The sequence below is a fragment of the Cataglyphis hispanica genome, chromosome 13 (genome assembly GCF_021464435.1).
Source record: "Cataglyphis hispanica isolate Lineage 1 chromosome 13, ULB_Chis1_1.0, whole genome shotgun sequence".
In the NCBI taxonomy this organism is placed as follows: domain Eukaryota; kingdom Metazoa; phylum Arthropoda; class Insecta; order Hymenoptera; family Formicidae; genus Cataglyphis; species Cataglyphis hispanica.
In genome coordinates, this window is record NC_065966.1 from 2473050 (window position 1) to 2493104 (window position 20055).

At 34.1% G+C, this 20055-nt stretch overlaps 4 protein-coding genes and 1 long non-coding RNA gene across 5 annotated transcripts; 3 read left to right on the forward strand and 2 right to left on the reverse strand.

The window, feature by feature from the left end:
- The first annotated feature begins 317 nt into the window (after positions 1–317).
- Positions 318–1109, forward strand: LOC126854086 (uncharacterized). The gene is made up of 3 exons (XM_050600483.1): positions 318–378; positions 467–885; positions 954–1109. The coding sequence occupies exons 1-3, from the start codon at positions 318–320 to the stop codon at positions 1107–1109; spliced, it is 636 nt and encodes a 211-aa protein (XP_050456440.1).
- On the reverse strand, positions 1087–4190 carry LOC126853988 (uncharacterized). The gene is made up of 3 exons (XM_050600298.1): positions 4032–4190; positions 1623–1829; positions 1087–1535 (listed from the first exon to the last, which is right to left on the reverse strand). The coding sequence occupies exons 1-3, from the start codon at positions 4124–4126 to the stop codon at positions 1250–1252; spliced, it is 588 nt and encodes a 195-aa protein (XP_050456255.1). The 5' UTR covers positions 4127–4190; the 3' UTR covers positions 1087–1249.
- A 447-nt stretch (positions 4191–4637) lies between these two features.
- On the forward strand, positions 4638–8594 carry LOC126854006 (uncharacterized). The gene is made up of 3 exons (XR_007688052.1): positions 4638–4881; positions 6511–6737; positions 7174–8594. It is a non-coding gene; the product is annotated as an uncharacterized LOC126854006 (long non-coding RNA).
- A 641-nt stretch (positions 8595–9235) lies between these two features.
- Positions 9236–11072, forward strand: LOC126853976 (pupal cuticle protein 20-like). The gene is made up of 5 exons (XM_050600281.1): positions 9236–9393; positions 9654–9942; positions 10156–10299; positions 10520–10759; positions 10864–11072. Exons 1-5 carry the CDS (start codon positions 9376–9378, stop codon positions 10935–10937), a joined length of 765 nt encoding a protein of 254 aa, XP_050456238.1. The 5' UTR covers positions 9236–9375; the 3' UTR covers positions 10938–11072.
- A 294-nt stretch (positions 11073–11366) lies between these two features.
- Positions 11367–19948, reverse strand: LOC126853915 (retinal-specific phospholipid-transporting ATPase ABCA4-like). The gene is made up of 26 exons (XM_050600094.1): positions 19718–19948; positions 19207–19330; positions 18696–19035; positions 18287–18585; positions 17899–18057; positions 17567–17807; positions 17325–17492; positions 17030–17217; positions 16780–16944; positions 16606–16714; positions 16384–16538; positions 16143–16304; positions 16002–16073; positions 15759–15897; positions 15430–15667; positions 15199–15358; positions 14881–15088; positions 14272–14793; positions 14019–14144; positions 13654–13872; positions 13290–13559; positions 12878–13182; positions 12656–12803; positions 12361–12571; positions 12033–12246; positions 11367–11926 (listed from the first exon to the last, which is right to left on the reverse strand). The coding sequence occupies exons 2-26, from the start codon at positions 19213–19215 to the stop codon at positions 11720–11722; spliced, it is 5034 nt and encodes a 1677-aa protein (XP_050456051.1). The 5' UTR covers positions 19216–19330; positions 19718–19948; the 3' UTR covers positions 11367–11719.
- Between the last annotated feature and the right edge of the window lie 107 nt (positions 19949–20055).

Below are 20055 nucleotides of genomic sequence, written 5' to 3' on the forward strand. Positions count from 1 at the left end.
TTCAACTCAAAATATATGGCCCGTATTTATGATCCGTGTTCTTATATTCAAGAATATATAAATATAAGCCTATATTTTAGTAGTATTAGAATCGATCGAAATATATAATGTGAATTATTTAATATAATTTATAATACAAGTTTCCCAATGCTGAAGACAAAATATCGGAACTCGCGCTTTTCCACTTTACTGTATTACTCTCACTTTAGATAATGTTTGCTGAAAGAGTATTAGCGCCTTTGATGATGAAATTTACGCAAATTCCCGCCATATTGTCGGACAACTTTAAATTTTTTTATGCAGAATATATAATCGAAATGGATAACAATCAATTTGATGGGAATTTCAAAAAGATTATTATGAATCGATTTACGCAAGGTAATCATCGTTACTCTATCCTGTTTTTCGTATCGGATTCTTATTGAAATAATAAATGGAGTAACACGCGGATAAATGAATTACACAGCGTCTAGCACGGTCATGGATGTCGACAATATGGATTATAATAGCGAACTCCATCAGATGGAAAGAGAGATTGATCATTATAAGTCAAAATTGCGCGACTGCCGCGACAAATATGAAAATATGGAGACAGAAATTTCCGACGTGAGACGATTACAAAGCAAATCGTTATTCGTGTTAAATAATGTACAATCGATGGAAGAGGATCTTCAAGAGAGTTTCAAAAATATACATTTAAATTACGAAGCGTGTGCGGAAAAATGTGGTGGTTATGAAGATCTGAACGAGACGATTAACGCAAAGATAAACGAGTTGAAGATACAGAGAAACGCACTGATAGAAGAATTGGCGCAATTAAAGAAAAATGCCGACGACAATAATAAAAAGCTTATCCGCGTAAAGGCTATGATAACTGAACAAGAAGCAAGTGATTTTAACATCTAACGTATAATTATTGGTTTACTTCTAAATTTTTTACATCTTATTTTTAGGAAAAAAACGCGATATTGCTTCAAGATTTAAAAGAAAAATCTGAGAATGTCGTATCCATTTCACCGAACATAAAAAAGCGAATAAATATTGTTCTGGAAAATACATCAGAAAACAAATTAAAACGACGATGCATTGATGAGTTAATAAAAAAATAACCTTTATAAATTTTGTATAAATAAAATAGAAAATTTTTAAAAATATAAATAATTTGTATAATACGTAATAAGCAAATAAATCTATTATTTCTAATATAAATGTACATTATAGCATAAATATAAACACACATAATATATTTCTAAACTTTATCTTGAAAATATTCATCTTTGATCATTTTATGACAGGTCACTAATTCTTCATACATTTTGTCTAATTCTTGCAATATGATTGGCATATGATTCAAAATTTTCATCATTCTATCATTTGTAGCACATATTCTCGATCTATTTTCTACAATTGTCTTTTTTAAAGTTTCGTTCTCTCTTTCTATTTCATTCACTTGTTTCTCCAATTCCTCGATTGCTTTCTTGATCTCATGTGCATCCAGTGATATCAAGTGTGTACTTACATTTCCCGGAGGACGCCTGTAATTACATATAAATGATTTAAATTAGAGAAATCATATTGAGCAATTATTAAAATATTTTTTAACAAATCTATCACACACTGACCATGCGTCTTCGTTAACGGACGTCGTACTTTCCTCGGACAATTGAGCTATTTTGCTGAAAACGTCCCGTAAATCACTTTCCTTCAATATACTCTCCAGATCATTATTCATACTATTATACAATTCCTTTATTAGGGTATTGTATAATTTCTGGGCAACGTTGGGTTTCGATTTGAGAATCGGGAGTATCTCGACAAACTCATCCTCGCTAGAAGAAAATGATAAAAAAAAATTGATTAGTTTATGCAAAATACATTAGTACGATGCAATTATTACGTCAAATTATTAAACGCGTATAATCGTAGCTCGAAAAATCGATGCCCCTATCTAAGATTAGATTCGCGCGTCCGGAAATATAATACAACCTCTTATAGCATGATTTATTAATTATTTGCTTCATCTTACTTTATGGAATCTTATCGATATACATACGTACACAAGAATACACCCGCCTTTTCTATTTTTTTTTTTTATTCCGCCGACCCCAACGCATGACCGGATGCGCATTCCCCGCGGATGATGCATGGATTAATACAGGATGAATATCATGTCGAGAATCGAGAATTTTTCTTTGTCCCGATGCGCCAGACAAAGAATAGCGGTATCTTCAATCACAAAGGATATTGGGAGTCGCGAGGTTTTCTAATCGACTTCTTGCCGTCTTATAATAAGCATACAATAGTAAGATGCAGTCTCTTCTTTATTCAGCTTCCGATGTTTTAAAAAATGCCAAAACCATTACATTTAATAATGTTTGATGTAAATTTATTCTGCCTATCGTTTTGCCTATCTATACAAACGCTATATTTAAACTTACCCAAGATGGTTTTAGTACTCTCTTAGATCGCACTGTCAATGAGAAATGTCAATGTTGTTTCTTGCATACTCAATCAGGCCGGGACTGGTGCAATTTGAAATCAATGCTACATATTTGCATTAGTCCAGACCTAACTAAAGTACGCTTTCGATGGTCCACAAGAGAGAGAAACTCGCCAGTATATCCGAAATCTGTATACATACGCATTTTTCGATATCGGAGAACAGAAAACCAATAGCTGATATAAAATCGAGTACAAAACCATTTCTTTGATTATTTTACGATACTAAAAAATATTCGGTCTGCACTAAACGACCATCGGAGACAAACTACGTCCAATTTATACACTCGGGCAAGAAAGAATCGCTCGCACGCACGCACGCACGCACGATGCCCGCGATACGCAGCGCACGAATGACCATCGTTCTCGCGCCGGTGACCGCTACGGGAGGCCTTTGTTTCCCCGAACGCTTCGTGGAATTCCTCGAAGGTCAACCGGTGGGTCCGCGCAAAAATTTTCCTGGAAGTCCGCACGCGATGCTTCAAAAGGGACCGACCAGATTTAGGTAGATCGCCGCGGAAGAGTATGGACCCGGGCGTACACGTGAGCGATGACAAATCGGGAATTAATATGCGAACCGCGGAGGCCAATGACATCGAGTAACACCGAGTCGTGCGTTTGGGTCATCGTCGATGCCGATCCCTCCCCCACCGCTTCCCGTTCCGATCCGCTGCTTCATCATCGCGTCAATAAATCTCGACTTCTCGTGAAAAAGATGGATTGGCAGGCTATCGTCTCGTATAAAATATTCTTTTGTTTTCATTCATTTCCGTTTTTATTTAAAATTAAAATAAAATTCGAAAAATACTATATTATTGACAGATATAAAAATATTAATTTTTTTCATATCACTTGTGTATATCTATTTATAAATTGTGTATGGATGTAATAGATTGCTGCGTTAAGAGATATATATTCAATGATGTTCTTTCTTATATTTTGGATATAATTTTGTTTTAGATTTATGATCATTGTATTATTTATAATATTAAATTTTTTTCCATTTCTTTATTAAAACATGTTAATGTCAAAGTTTCTCGAAAAACGAAGATATATCGAAGACAATCCAAAGAACATAAACGAGAGATGCTGCTTGATCCGAGATATATTTTCAACCGCATGATATACTTGACATACTTCTGATAGCGGTACTGTTATTGCGCGAGCATGTTTGACCATAAGAATTATAACTCGAGGTACAATCAGACACTGAAGTTGAAAAGAAATGTTTCAATCGAAATTAAGAAAAACAGACAAGTATGAAAAGCAAAGAGTAAAAGAACTCATTATGGCATAACAATGCAATCTAAATTCGCAGTAGAAAGACACGCGCGGAAAGGCATAGCACTTCCTTCAGCTTTCAACTGGAAGAGTTATCTCGCACACATGTACACCTAGAGCAAGCACCTAGATTTATCTGTCTTCCTTCACGTCGCGCGAGAGGAGAGGTTAAGTGTGCGAGGAATGCGCGCGCGAAATCGAAAGGAGACGCACGCGTGCGCGGGTCTTTTCATATACAACACATCGCTCACCTCACGGACTCGCTTATATTCCTGAGACTGTTGGAAACGACGATCTGGAACAGCCGTGCGTTGTTTGGCCAGTCGGCTTTCTCGTCCTCCGCCATTTCTCGGCCCGACAAAGAACGAATCACGAGAGGCGAAGCGTCAACAACGAATGCCTCATAATAACGGTTTTTCGGAGTGTCGACCCTTCTCGCATCTTTATCGACGGGATTTGATTACCTCGAGAGCGCGGCGGGCATGCTAGTATCAAATGTCACACGAAGATGACGTTTGGAACGGCGTCGGTGCTACCAGCTGGAGACGTTTGAATTTTTGACGAGATATATCGCGGTGTTTATTTATTTACAATTAATATATTTATTTGACTTATATAAATATATCGATGCTAATTTCATCATTTTTTTTCAAAAATTCAAGATGAATCAAAGCATCGAATTTTAATCATATATTTAATTTAATCTAATAGCGGCAAGGAAAAACGACTAGATTCTATATCAAATATAATTAGGTTAGTTGATAGATAATAAAATTGTCGGTATCTCCTTTTGCTTGTTATGTTTCTATTTATTATCGATTTTTCAGATCGATCAGAACTGGTTTGTGATCAATAAAGTCTTCATAGAACAAATTATTTGCTAATGATTATGATGAAAGTTCTACATTGACGGAGATATCTGCGGCACAAATGGTTAATCAGTCGTCGGTGCGATTACAGCATTATGCACGTCAATATAATGTAATTACTCTGGCTTAAGGCGCGATTAATCAACTGTTCCTTTCTATGGTAGTGTCTCTGGAGAATTTGAAGCTGCGTCGCGTACTTAAAAAGCAATTGTCAATTGTCGGCGTTTGCCTTGTAAGTAACATCTTTGACTCTGTCATTATTATTATCGGAAATGTTCCGCAATCGCGCCAATTGCTCGATTACAATGGATACAAGGTTGCTCTATGTATGGAGCTAATACAATACCGCTCGGCGAATAAAATGGATCACTATCGGAATTTATAATCGATGGAATTACGAGCAGAATAAAAAAGAGAGAGGATCAATAATCCAATAATTGGCTGTGTATGCGGATTGCGTCATTCTCGGAAAACAAACACGCGGCAAGTACTCTTCGGCTGTTCCGATTTCTCACTTCGAGAAATCGCCGCGGGCATCTATATAGGCATCGTCCGAAAGTTATCGGCGAAAGGATTTACTCTGTGTGAGTTCAGCGATGATCAGCAATCAATCTCAGATCCCCGACAGATCTGCTTGCCAAGAAACACTTCCTCTTATATTCGCGCGATGCTCAAGGCAAGCCGGGTCCTTGACGCGATATTGGTCTGTCACCAATTGTCAGGTTTCTTTGAGTCTATACTCGCGTTATAGGATCCGATACTGCGCCCATACCCAGCTGCACCTTTCGGCGGATGCATTTACATGCGCTTCCGAAAGGTCAACGATGGCGACAAGGAGGAGCTGTAATAGTGTCTTCTCATATAGGAGTCTGCTATTCGAGAGCGACGTTGCGACGCGCCTTAGTTATATTATGCAACCGGCTTTACCCGGCGATCTGAACTATATTTTCTTTTGCTCATCTCACGCGAGAAGGCTTCGGCTACCGACAGTTGAAGCACCCATTCACTCGGCTCGCCAACGAGAGAGGATCAACGTCGTTGCAATCCAAAGGATCGCTTTCTCTCTCTCTTCCTCAATCAATAGACGACATAACGATTTCGAGATCGCCGATCGAAATTCCACGTGACACATTTTCAAATTCCGATGTCGCGGACTACACGCGCGATTACGCCAGTCGCATTCCAAAAGCAAACTGCAGTTTTTTTTGCAGATCGGAACGCGTAATGCATTTAAGTATTCCGCATAAGCATATCTCGCATAAACAGTCGTAGAAACAAATCTAGTCGAATAATCTATGTGATATATCTGGATAGATTTAAAATATCGATCTCTCTCGTAAGAAGCATCCATCATGTAGTGTAGAAAGTACATGCCGAGATGATCGTGGGAAGATAGCAATAAAATAATGCCATTCTATTTTGTAATGATTTAAGCGAGAAGATATGAAAATGAAGTAACAGATGCAGGCAGCATTCATTAGCGGAATGCAGTTATAACGAAAGTTAAAGGAAATTAACGAGGTATCCCAATTATGTGCCTCGCGAAAACGTTGAGGCGTTGAATTGAGCGAGATGATGTAACAGTGTCTTATGTGTTTTCCTTTTATTCCCAACACGATCGAAACGAGCAAGGATTGGACGTATAATTAAGTTTAGCATACATGTGTCTAAGAAATCGATTCTCACATCGGATTTATCTAAATATTCATTCATATTCATTCTAAATTATTAGTAAACATAGATTTTCGCGATAACGTTAGAAACTTAAATTGAAAACCTGTAAATTCTTTAAAATATTCATACGTATAATTAGTATTATGGATATAAATATATATTTACTATATATGTATTAATATTACAGAAATTTAGTAAAAAAAATCAAATCAAGAATGAATGGATAGTAACCGATGATTTTTCCATTTAAGAAGGCGGAGTCATATGTAATCGGAATCGCTTTTTAACTGAATGATTAGAATGGATGAACTTTAATCCGCTACTTACATTTTTGGCATCATACTGATTTCTGGAAGGGACCGCAATAAAACATAAACGATTGCACCTGTCTCTCGCAACCCTGCCTACCGTGAGGTAAAAATCTGCGATCACCGCTCTTCTTCCTTTCTTCCTTTTTTTGCTCCGTCACGGAGTTGCGTCAAAACCGCGAAAGAGAACCGTCGAGAAGAGACCGCAGCTTTTTTTTTTCTTCCATTGACCTCCGACGTAGGCACCCATTCTTTCGAAATGGTGCGAACGCGAGCACGAGGTCGTAAGAAGGAGAGCGGTGGAGGAGAACACGCGTGCGCTCCCGGTTTTGCGCAATCTCTTTATTACATATCGCTCACCAATAACGAATCTCGCGATACTTCCGTGATATGTGATTGTCAAAACCGAGTTCGACGCGTCGTCTAATTATAGCAAAGACATAACTAGATGAATCGAGTATAATAAATATGTGCTTTTAATAGCAAAAATATTAAATAATTTTGAATATCGAATATCTATCAATAATTTTTTTTTTGTTCAGATTACCTGCATTTAAGAAGGCATCGACGATCAGGGAGCTTGTGCAGCTTTGTTCTTATGTGATCAATACAGATCTAACACTGAAGTCGTGAGCGATCAATCGTGAAGGAAGGCGAAAGATTTGTTTCCTTCCAATTATTTTTCGACGCCGATAGATACAAAAAGGATACATAAAGCTCGATTACGCTTCGGAATTCATATTGGACTAGTTTTGAGAATTTTCGCGTCGATGGATCTCACCTCTGGCAACACGAGCAGCAAGATGAATGCATGGATAGCGTATTAAAAGGGTCGGGTCTCTTCTCAAAGAATATCGGTGATTTCGATGCCTTTCGGAGTGTGCTCCGCGGAGTGGGATACGATGTCTCGACACGGTCGCCGTATCCTATTATCGGACTCGTGGCTCACGATCGCTCATAATTTTTTATCTCGGCCGCATTCTCGCATCCGACCTGTAGAACACGTTTATTTTGACCTCAGGAATTGGCACGCTGTATACAGAGGGTGTTTCACGATTGCTGTTTTGTGATTTTCCTCCTCAGCCTATTCCTTATTTGTGCGTTGAATTCGTTGAGATGTAATGTCAAAACAACATTATCGACTACGATTTCTAAATATGGATCCAAAGTTCGACCGTTGTATTTCAAATCGAGACATACGTCTTTCTCTCTATCGTATGGTGAACGCAATGCCTATCGGGACGCGATCATCGCTTCATTTACGGTGAAACTTGAGTACAGTGACCGTAAGCTGGATTGTTAATCGGCAACTTATGTGTCAATCGGCAATCCGATGATTTCAGCGCATTCGCTACGGCTTACGTATTTGCGTGCGGTATTTTTTATGGAAACATTACAGTACACATTGAAACTGCAACTATATGGACGCGTAACATTCGCGATCACAAATGTGAAACTGTAGAACGATTTCGCGGATTAGCTTTTTGTAACTCATCTTACGTAATCAAGTCAAATCTTCGGGTAACCGGATCTGAACTCTTCGCCACGATATAATTTATAATTATTCGAATATCCAGATGGTGTAAGTAAAAACGCGCGCTTAAACTTTTGACAAGATAATAGCTTCCATTAATAACTCTGTCAGTGGAAAGAGCAAAAATATTAAATTTTACATCATATATAGGCCACATTTCGCGTAATAGATCAACTCGGGTTGCCCAGAGATACTCAGAGTTTCCGACCCAGCACGTGTACGCACGAATCGGGCTGGCCGATGATGCCGCTCCGGAGATGCTCAACGCATAACGATTATGCAACGAAGCCGCTCGATTGCGCGAAGTTTGCTCTCCATAGAGATACGTTCGATTGCTGACGACGGCGATGACGACCCCGCGGCATTCGGGTATAATTCTCGCGTCGAAAGAGCCGATATAATTACAAGGGAGAATGTACAGCCGATACATGCCAGCTACATCATTGGCTCGACCAATTTTTCTATGATTTTCTATCATTTCGCAAATGAATCAAAATAAATCGCACAACTTGAAAAGGGAGTTTGATATATATATATATATATATATATATATATATATATATATATATATATATATAATTACCACAGCTTTTATTAGGAAAAGCTCTAAAATAATTATTTTCACAATATGTATCTAATAATTTTTTTTTTTGTAAAATGGGAGTAAAAAACGTATTTTAAGCGACAGACTGTTTCACTTTTACACGTCATTATCTAAATCCTATCGCTTCGCTTTTATATCTTGACTTTCATGCTGACTTTCAGGTCCGTTCGGAGATGTTTACCGATCTATATCACTTGACATTGCGCAACCACCCTTCATCACTTAACTAAAGTTTCATCTCGTGACGGAGGTCTCCTTCGCACCCACCTCTTGATGGTCTGCTCACCGAATGCCTCTTTCTTTATTCGGTAATTCCGGAATCTATTTTTCTCTCTTCTCCCCGGCGGCATCTTTCGCGGGGCGAGGATTGCAAGCGAATCTTTGAGGAACGCATCACTGGGTGATCTCTAGCCATCCGATGCCATCCGTGCGCGTGATTTCTCGTCAACGGGTGGGAGGAAGACGATCCTCGTGCGGGATTAGTATATAAGCATGTTGGATCCGAGCTGGATCCGTGCAGATCAATTATCATCGTCAGTTTGACGATACACAGTTTTGAGTATCGTTGCAGTGTATAACATCGCCGACATTCAACCGAAGAGCGAGATGAGACCAGTACGAAAGGTGCAAATCTTAACAATATTTCCGTTCGTATGGATTTCGAATATCCCATTTCGCGATGACTAACAATAAGTCGAAAATGAGACGATTTATCGTGCTCGAATATCTCTTCGGATTGCGTGATTTCCGCTTCGCGTGTGGGATAGTGTGTCTATGAAAAATGAAACTTATATTTTTTTTGTATTCATTTCTTCTCTCTTATACTTTCTCCTCATATCAAACAATTGTTTTCTCAGAATTTAACGTGATTGGAATTGTTTTAGCAAGTTGCCATCACATTACTAGCGATCGTCGGTATATGCCACGCCGCACGATTAGATAATATTTATCTCCCACCTGGTAGCGCTGGAAGTGCGGGCGGACCAGGATTAATTCATCCTCCAGGACGTGGTGGTAGCCGCCCCGTTAAAATAAGTGGCCCAGTTGGTAGTCTAGGTGGTCCAGGTAGTCCAGGTGGCTTAGGTGGTCCAGGTAATCGTGGTCCAATAAGCGGTCCTCCTAGTGGACCAAGCGGATTCGGTCTCGGAGGCGGTAGCGGTGCTTACCAAGATGGTAAGTCTGAGCAAAGATAAAAAAAAGTATAATTATATCTCATCTTAAACATAATTTTATCTGTCTCTTTGAAATTTCTGTGATTATTAGATGATTAAAATTTAAAATATTTTTTCGCATCTTTTTCTCAAGGAAAATAAGACAGCTCAAATCTTTTTCCTAAGAATATAACTTACTTTTATCTTACTTTTAAAGTTTAATTTTGTATCGTAGGTGGCGGATTGAGCGGGGGTAAGCCTGGTGGTCAAGAAATACCCATTATTTCTTATAGTAACGAGAACACCGGTGATGGAAATTATGAATTTAGTTATGAAACTGGAAATGGTATCACCGTACAGGAAACTGGTCATCAACAAGGTAAAAAACTATACATTTCTATTTCTCAATTTAATTGCTAATTACTTGATCACTAGGGACGCGTTTTGATTTTAATAGTGACAAATTTATTTAAATTTTCTTTCCATCAGTGCTCACCTTTAGATGGAAAAATCGCGAAAATATTGTAAACCAATGCAATGTTATATTGAGGGATCATTGCGTCAAAGCTAATTGATCATTAATGTATCTGATATTACAGGAGAATCCGAGTCGATAAGTGGATCCTTTTCTTATACCGGATCCGATGGTGTGCAATATTCCATCACGTACACAGCGGATGAAAATGGCTTCCATCCTCAAGGGGCCCATTTGCCGACGCCGCCTCCGATTCCGCCGGAAATTCAACGAGGCGTTGAACTGGCGCTCGCCGCTGAAGCTAGGGGAGAAAATCAGGATGGAGGATATTCACATGGAGGAGACAGCGGATATCCTAGCGGAGGTGAGTTATACGAATAATCAGATTTAAATAATCATTTACAATTGCATAATTTGTACATATTAATGTTTCATGTCTATTATTTAAACATTTATTTTCTGTTATAGGAAGCGGTCATGGTGGCGCGTACCAGGGACCGAACTCGTATCAAACAAGTTCGGGTGGTGGATACCAATATTAGACAGCGAATTCGTGAATCATCGACATATCTACCATGCACAGACACGAATTTCATATTATTTTGTTTCGGGATGTACATAACAATACATCATTATGTACATAACAATATATCATTTAGATTTTTTATTTATACAAAGTTGATGTGTATTTTATTCATAAAAAACCCGCCTTTTAATTTTTTTTTTTTTGGTTTAAGTCGCTTTTGCATATCAAGCGCAATGATGTTCAACTTTTGCTGATAAATATTGTTATTTGTTATATCGACTTTAAGACATATACAATATCTTTCAAGTATACATGTGTGTAATTAACAGTTAGCAACAACGATAAGATTATGTAATAGATTATATAACATAGATCAATTTCAAAAGGTTTTTATATTTTTATTCTTTATGAATAAATAGAAGGTGTATTAACGCTATGAAAAATATATAAATATATTTTTATATTTATATACATACACAAAATTTAATAATCAATAAATTCTAAAACTTTTCTTTTACAAATAAGCAAAATTTTCTATATACATATTTACATAAAAATACATGTCTTTCATTTTTTAATAAAATATTCTCATTGTAATGTAATTTAAAAATAGTATACAGAAATTATTTCATTGATATAATACTGAATACAACATAAAGTAACAATTATTAAATCAAGTTATTATATGATTAATTATATTTTATATAAACTGATAACGTTATCTATAATGTAATCAATATATTAATATGTTATCAGTCTATTTATTTAAGTAATATATCTTCCAATGTCATATTTTATTTAGACTTCTTCATGACTAGTAATGTAAGTTGAAGACCTTTTAGGCATTTCAATACCTCTTGCAAACTGAATAAAGAGTTGCTCTAAAGTTGCGGATAAAACAGCATAATCCTCAATGCAGCTATATCTTTGTTTAAGGTTTTTCATTGTATCATACATTTTTTCCCATGTTGTATTACAATCAGTTACATGGTAGGAAAGAAGACCCTGTAAGATATAGAAAAATTAATTGTAATAGAAACAGAAAAGATAAAATTAGAATCTATCAATAAAATCATTGTAAATGTGTTTTTAAGCGAAGCATAATCATCACCAAATTATCATCTCTAATGTCGCATGTTAAAGTAGACTCAATGATCATTTTAATATTTTCAACATCTTCATCTGATCGGCCAGGATTTAATTTTATATGAATATCATAGCCCGCTCCAAATCGTTGTTTTAATTCCTGACTTGGACCAATGCAGACCAATTCGCCTTTGACCATAATGACTAGTCGATTGCAAAGTGCTTCACATTCTTCCATGCTGAGCAATATATAGATTTAATATGTTGGATTTAATAAAAATAAATTTATTCAGAAATCTAAACAGTAAATATATATTTTATCTTAGATATTTGGACAATTCTGATAGATGTACCTGTGAGATGTAAGTATAATAGCCTGTCCTGCTGCTTGGCATGCTTGCAAAGTATTCCATAGCGATCTTCTAGCCGCAGGATCAACACCAGTTGTAGGTTCGTCTAGGAGAACAAGAGTAGGATTACCAATTAAAGCCATCGCAATGTTTAAGCGTCTCTTGTTCCCTCCACTGTAAGTACCGCTTGGCTGCATCATGCAAGCAGTTAAATCTAAAAAAAATGTACATATGTTGTCACGTAAACTGTTTCATGTAGAATGACTTTTAAAATTTTACATTATGACACTTCACTTACTCAGTCTATTAATCCATTTGTTAACTTCCAATTCCACGTTGGACTTTGGTATGCCGCGAAGTCGAGCGAACAATCGTAAATGGTCGAAAGCGTTCAAGGATGGTATTAAAGCATCAGTTTGTGGACAGTATCCCATTTCGGAGAGATACTATAAAAAAAAATTCTTTAATATTTCAATAAACAATACAGTGATACAGAAATTAGAATGTAAATTATTGTTACCTTCTTTCTGTTCTTACAGATTTCCGCTCGGCCTAAGTACATTATGCCGTTGTCAGGAATTTCTTCCCCAGTTAGCATTCGGAAAGTTGTACTCTTTCCGGCACCATTTACGCCAAGCAATCCAAAACATTCCCGTGGTTTCACTCGAAAACTTATCTCATTCACAGCCATTAGCGTTCCATAATATTTGCTTAATTCGTACACTAAAAAGAGGCTGTTATCTTCGCTTACTGAACTTTGTATTAATTCGGAATTATTGGCATCTGTAGTATCTGTCTTGAATTCTTTTTTCATAACATTTATATCTGTACATAAATCCAACAATTATATACATTTAATTATATACATTTAATATTATCTAATTTTTCGTAATATATTTTTTAGAAAATATTCACAATTGTATACATCTTACTTTGACTGTTAATTTTATTAATTTCTAATGCTACTGCAAGTTTCTCTTTCTTTACTTGATCATCCATAGTCTCTAGTTCACTTTTTGGCTTTTTGCCAATCTTCGCAAATAATTTCAAAAATACTTTTTCCTCTATCATAATCAATATAGCAAAATACAAAATTGGAGTTATAGATAAATATAGTATACTTTCTTCGAAATTTATATCATCCTTAAAGTCTCCAAAATAAGGCAGTTGTTTTTTGCAAACTCCATCAGCACAATCCAAACCTGAAAAGAATAATGATAAAGTAAATTTTAAGTTCTATCGTTAACAAAGCAACTTTAAATTCATTCATTTCATATAAACACTGCACAATTTTACCACAACAAGAATCGCCGGGTATAAGACAAACTACATCGTGAAGTCTATTTGGTAGACGACGACATCTTGCATTTTGTACAGCTATGTTGAAAAAGGATAGTTGACCATGGAATAAACTTATATAAGGAATCAGATGGAAGATTCTTTTCTGTATAATGTGTAGCGGATTAAGCCAGTCAAAATTGTGTATTACTTCATGTAAGAGGTACTGTATTACAGCTGAAATAATTTACATATTAATAATTTATTTATTTCTTATACAATATTTACTTGAATATTTTTTTAATTGTTTAATTCAATGTTTTGAATGTTTTGAAAAAATTTTTAATCATACTTTTAAAGACAAATATTATATATAAACTTACCAAGACCAAGAGGTACAAGACCCAAAATGGTTATTATTGTACTTCTTGATTTATTCATAAAACTAAATATGTAGACGATAAACAAAGCATTAATACCAAACAACTGCAGGATCAATATCGTACATACTGCAAAAAAATAACAAATAATGAAATGAAAATGAAAATATGTAAAAGAGATAAAAATATGATTTTATAATTAATATCTATAATATTATAATATTAAAGTCTTGATGTAATTTAAAAATCGACTTACGTATCTCTATTCTATAGTATAGACGAAGATCAAGGATAATATCCATAATGTAGAATGCCAAGGTAATGAACAGTATGCATACTGTATACAATAGAAGATCAAAGACGAACATTGTACCCCAGTATGATAGTGATGTAACACCAGTCATACGTTGAAGTTGCTTAACTTTTGTAATTGTTTCTTGCAGAGGATGCACAACAAACAACGCCACAGTGGGAAAGAAAAACGAACAGAATATTAAGACGCGCGAGAGCGATTCTGCTTCTGGCGCTTCTAGTTTACTTGAAATAAGTGTATTTGGTAATTGTTGCCTGGATATAAGAATCGAGTGTTGATCACTAGCAAAAGTCTTGATAAACGTATTACTCAAAAGATTCATTGTTAATGGTACACTATGGAGTGCTATGCCAGAATAAAAACCGTTAGCCAATATCGTGCTGTTTTCAGTGACATTAAATTCGGCAGACACGATAAAATTGTTACGATATTTTGCGATATCCATCATAGAAAAATTCAGAAGAGCTATAAGAAACAAAAAGTTAGTAAAACTATTGTAATGTAATTTTATTGTCGTATTTGATACGAGATCATTTATTTGGTTCACTTTACCATTTGTAATACTTGTATCCGCTATGCGTTCTGCTTCGCCGAAATATCGAACAACATCTCCGTATTTTTGACCAATTATATCATCGTGTGAATATAAAACTTTCGGATATCTATACATTCCAAGATTTAATGGAATAATATCTGTGGAATCGTTTGGTAAATTGTAACTTAAAGCCATTAAAAGAACCGACAAGATAGGAAAAATTATCTGAAAATATGAGATGTTAATGATAGAAATTCCAATTTCAATATTTGTGAAGAAAAATATTAATAATATAATGTATATTTGTAAAGAAATTAGTGAAAAAAGATACATACAATCATCAGTAAGGTAGTTATATTCTTTCTCGTATATGTGAATTTCTTGGCAAGTAATGCCAGTATTGATTGCATACATAGCATAGTCCCTGTAACTTTGCCTAATGACGCTGTAAATAATTCATTAAGATGTCTTCCATTATCTTCTTTTTTCACAATTCTAAAACAAATAGTAAAGTATAAGAAACTAGCAATAAAATAACAAAGCAAAATAAATTCAAAAAAACATACTTTAGAAAAACTTGTTCTAAAGTAATTAATGAAACGCTTATTCCAGTAACCCCTAATTTTTTCTTTTCACTTTCTACTTTATCTAATGATTGTGGCAGAGACTCTGTATATGGCACATTTAAAACAATCTTTTCAGTATCAACACAAAGTTGTTGGGTCCTCGAATCAAATTTACTTATAACTTTTTCAGGAATGCACCAAGACTTTGTTGATAAGGTAACTTCTATATGACCATGACCTAAAAGTGAACAAAAAGTTATGATATATAGAATAACAATCTAAATTGTATATCATATTTAAATATTAGTAAGTCCAGCATAATATCTTACCATATTGTTTTTTCAAAAACATTGCAGTGCCATAACTTTTAAGACGACCTGAATGTACTATCGCGATTCTATCACCAAGTATATCAGCTTCTTCCATATTGTGTGTACTAATCAATATTGTTTTTTCTCCTCTAAGTTTCTGTCGAAAAATATTCATGTGCAAAATGTATAACATATTTTAACATATATGCATATATCGAAAGATATTATTTGAAAAGATTCAGATCAAAAATTTGTGCTTACTAATATAATGTCCCATGTGTCACGTCTAGTTTCAGGATCCATTCCCGATGTCGGTTCATCCAAAATTATAATCTAAACATAAATTTATTTTAGAAGATCAATATAATATAATGTGCATTATATACCTATTTTAAAACTTACACCAGCATCACCAATGAGTGCCATTCCAAGACACAATCTTCTCTGTTGACCGCCAGACAATTTGCTAGGAAGAAAATCTTTTTTTTCAGAAAGCTTCAGCTTAGCAAGTAAAGTATAAACATCTTGCCTGACTTCCTTCCTGGTCTTATTCTTAGCTTTCAACTGCCATAACATAAAAGCATTATATATACATTTAATACAATTGCTTTTAATCCACAAAAATTATTTTTGTTATTCTTACCAAACCAAAAAATTCTATCTGTTCAAATACATTTAAATCTGGGAAAACCATGTTTTCTTGAGGACATAGACCTAAATCCTTTCTAATACTGTGTAGATGTTTTCTTATATTTTTGCCATTTATGAATACTTTTCCTTCCGTCTCACTTGTCACACCTATCAGAAATAAATATGGATTGTTTTGCAAATAAATATTAAGAACTATTTTGATGCAATGTAATACCTGTTAATATAGACATAAGTGTGGTTTTTCCTGCTCCATTATGTCCAAGCAGAGCAGTAATTTGTCCTTTGTAAAAGTCCACAGAAATTCCTCTCAGTGCATGAACTTTCTAAAATATAAATTTAATAAAATACATTACAGAAATGTAATATCTATCTTTTGATATAAACTTACAGATTTTCGTAGCCAGCATGTTGTATAAGATTTCTTAAGATCACGTATTTGTATTCCAGGTGTAAGTGCACCACCTAATACTGGTTCAAAATCTTCATTATCTATCTTATCATAATCGAATTCAACAGCTTCTTCATCCAGGGATATTTTATTCTTTTTGATACACTATAAAATATGATTGCATAAAATTATTACATGTCACATACAATATCATTTTCATTCTATTTATGATCTTTATATATAAACTTGCCTTCAAAAAATATAATGGATTTTTTCGAACTCCGTATTTACCGGGAAATATAGCATTTATATAAACTGCAAGTGTAAAATGTATCATAGCGCCCAAGATTGAAAAGAGAAATATGAAGCCTATACTTCCTACAATACCATATTCCTCGTTTCCAGGAACAAAAATATTATTCCATTGAATACCAATTACTAAAATAAAAGAAATTGTTCACTTACAATATACAATCTTAAAATATAATCTTTTCTAATAAATTAGCGATATAGCTAACAAATACAAATAAGTTGAAAGTTATTACATTTGCTTTCATGTGCATTTGTTTCTTGAAGAAATCTAAATAGCAGAATATTTGGAAATATTATACCAAAATATGATATAAGTCCAAAAGTTTCTTCCCTTGCCATATGTCCATGAAGTGACAATGCTGCTGTATATATTATAGATAAAGCAGTTGTCACAAAACGTGCTATAAAGAAATCAACAATTAATGTATTTAAAAAAAAAATTATTATTTATTTTGCAAAAGATATTGTTATTTACGTTTTGTAAAGTAAGCTGCAATATGCATGCCAAATGTTATAAGATGACCAATGTGTGCCGTAAATACGAGCCAAAATATAAATACATTTCCATATTGCAAATAGGCTTCAACATTTGTAGAAAAAGTATTTTTAAATAATATGATTATTGGTACTACATAAAGAGTGCTAAATAATATTCCTGTAAATAACCAGCTTAATAAATTGTAGGACAATTTGACTCCATTCATTGCCATTAAAACCTGCATAAAACAAGATAAATAATATCTCACAATAATTATACAAGAACACATAAAATATATAGAAACAAAAAATAAACCATTATATACTAACATTTATACCAATAAACTTTTCTTTCGATGCATAGTTGGCTTCTATGCAAAGTGGGATCACAAAAGCTATAACTGCAAATGTACAAATTACTTCACGTAATATTACATCAGCTGTGTCTATTTTGATGTGCGGTGGATAGGGCATTCTTTGTATTGACATCTGAAAAATATAACACATGTATATCAAAAAATGATAAGATATATGTAATACCGTCATATACATCATATTATCTAATGTCTCCATGCGTAAATATATTTGCCAAACACATTTTAATAATAAATTATGTATTATTAAAATGTATTTATATATTCCTTTTTAAGCATATTTATGTGTATTGCTCTTTAAATATATTTATAAACTTATCGTTCTTTTTAAAAATTTATAATACCTTTATGTTTGACATAGAATTTGCTGCTGCTTGATTTATAAGCGCTTCATCTACGCACATCTGAACTTGCACAATTGGAACCATATCAAAGTACATTGTAGAGGATGTTCTCAAATGTTCACCTAATACAGTTTGATACAAATCGTATGGAATCTTCCAGGAATGTCTAATTTTGTACTTTATGGTACTTTTATTATATTGCTCGAAAACAATGGCTACCACAGAAAGTATCGGATTTTGTGCTTGAGAAACTATATAAGCATCTATCATTTCAGTTTCATTAGAGAAACCTTTCATACCTGTATGAGAAAAAAAAGATTATTAATATTTTTTGTTAACTATTAAAGAATTTTATTAAATAATCATATTTTTTCTGAAGAATAGAGAAATTTTTGAAAGCAATACTTACTTTCAGATACAAGTCCAAGGCAATTTCTGGCAGACTCCATAATTTTATCTGTATATGCATTTTTTGGCAGATAATAAACATTATTTAAATCGTTATCAAGTTTCTCCATTAAATCATTTTGTGTTTGTATAGAATAAAACGTGCTTTCGTTTATTTTAATTGGTGTTTGAGCGCTAAAATCTCGCACAGCTTGTAATAATGCAAATAATCCAATAGGCAGAACAGCTTGTAAGAATAATGTCATACGCCAATGTCTCTTGCGTACTATCAAGTCCTTGTACAGCAACAAGCCAAAAATTTTCCAACCACTGGCCATTTTTGTTTTATTTTTGAAGATAATCTTTTCAATAATTTATTAGTAAACTTATTAGTATGTATTTAAATCTCTAAATGATATCAATACTGTTTGTCATTGAAAGTATATGAAGGCTTCTGAATAATTTACTAGAATTGATGCGTATGTTGGCTTCAAGCGTATTATATAGTATATAATAAATGGGCTATACACAACCTTGAACATCCAAATGTGAAAGCTTTTAGTTTTATAATCCAATATATTTCTTATGAAAGAATCTTGTCTATTTTTTCCTTTTTAAATATAAGGTAGTGTCTTCTGTTGTCATAGCAAATTTCACCTAAACAAGCAATTTACATATGTCACACAATAGTAAGTCAAAGCCACGTCAAAGCACATAAAATATATAATAATATTCAAGCTATAAATATTTTTATAACCTTAATATAATTACTCTCATAAAACATGCTCAAATAAAATTTACAAAAATGCATTATATTCTGCACAAAGATATAAATTTTAATCTATATTGCTACTGTTCCACATGAGAACGAAATCTTTATTTGAGAATATTAAACTTAATGTTTCATGATTCGATTATCTGAAATATTTAAAAAAATTCAAAGCGTACATTACACATAGTGTTTATATGCACAGATCAAATGGATATACAAATTTTTATGATCAACGATAATAAAATAAATAATTGTATGTACAGAGTACTCACGTAAAAGCCATATTATTTGATCGAAAATATATTCCGAAAACATTTAATCGACGCAATGACAAAACTATTTGTTTTATAAAGTCTCATCTTTTTGCATTATCAAAATCGATAAGATATCTGCGTATCGAATTTTTGCGTGAAATGAATGTGAATCACGCTAACAATATGCATTGATATTATCATTCAACACACGACAATACTCGACGTCAGACTGCGTCATGTCATGCGTCGAGTGATAAGTCCTGTCAAAAATGCGGGTTCGATAAAGTAGTTCACATATAGAGGGGAAACTACGCACAGTTATAAGTTCACAATATTTCTTATGTCTATGTGCACAG

Excerpts from the sequence above, each read along its gene's own strand:
- LOC126854086 (XM_050600483.1), top strand. The coding sequence starts at position 318 with ATGGATAACAATCAATTTGATGGGAATTTCAAAAAGATTATTATGAAT. Across the intron at positions 379-466 it reads TATGAATCGATTTACGCAAG|CGTCTAGCACGGTCATGGAT; the intron begins GTAATCATCGTT and ends TGAATTACACAG. Across the intron at positions 886-953 it reads CTATGATAACTGAACAAGAA|GAAAAAAACGCGATATTGCT; the intron begins GCAAGTGATTTT and ends TCTTATTTTTAG.
- LOC126853988 (XM_050600298.1), bottom strand. The coding sequence starts at position 4,126 with ATGGCGGAGGACGAGAAAGCCGACTGGCCAAACAACGCACGGCTGTTC. Across the intron at positions 1,830-4,031 it reads AATATAAGCGAGTCCGTGAG|CGAGGATGAGTTTGTCGAGA; the intron begins GTGAGCGATGTG and ends ATTTTCTTCTAG. Across the intron at positions 1,536-1,622 it reads TCCGTTAACGAAGACGCATG|GCGTCCTCCGGGAAATGTAA; the intron begins GTCAGTGTGTGA and ends ATGTAATTACAG.
- LOC126853976 (XM_050600281.1), top strand. Across the intron at positions 10,300-10,519 it reads GGAAACTGGTCATCAACAAG|GAGAATCCGAGTCGATAAGT; the intron begins GTAAAAAACTAT and ends CTGATATTACAG. Across the intron at positions 10,760-10,863 it reads CAGCGGATATCCTAGCGGAG|GAAGCGGTCATGGTGGCGCG; the intron begins GTGAGTTATACG and ends TTTCTGTTATAG.
- LOC126853915 (XM_050600094.1), bottom strand. Across the intron at positions 13,873-14,018 it reads TCTTGTACCTCTTGGTCTTG|CTGTAATACAGTACCTCTTA; the intron begins GTAAGTTTATAT and ends AAATTATTTCAG. Across the intron at positions 13,560-13,653 it reads ACCCGGCGATTCTTGTTGTG|GTTTGGATTGTGCTGATGGA; the intron begins GTAAAATTGTGC and ends TATTCTTTTCAG.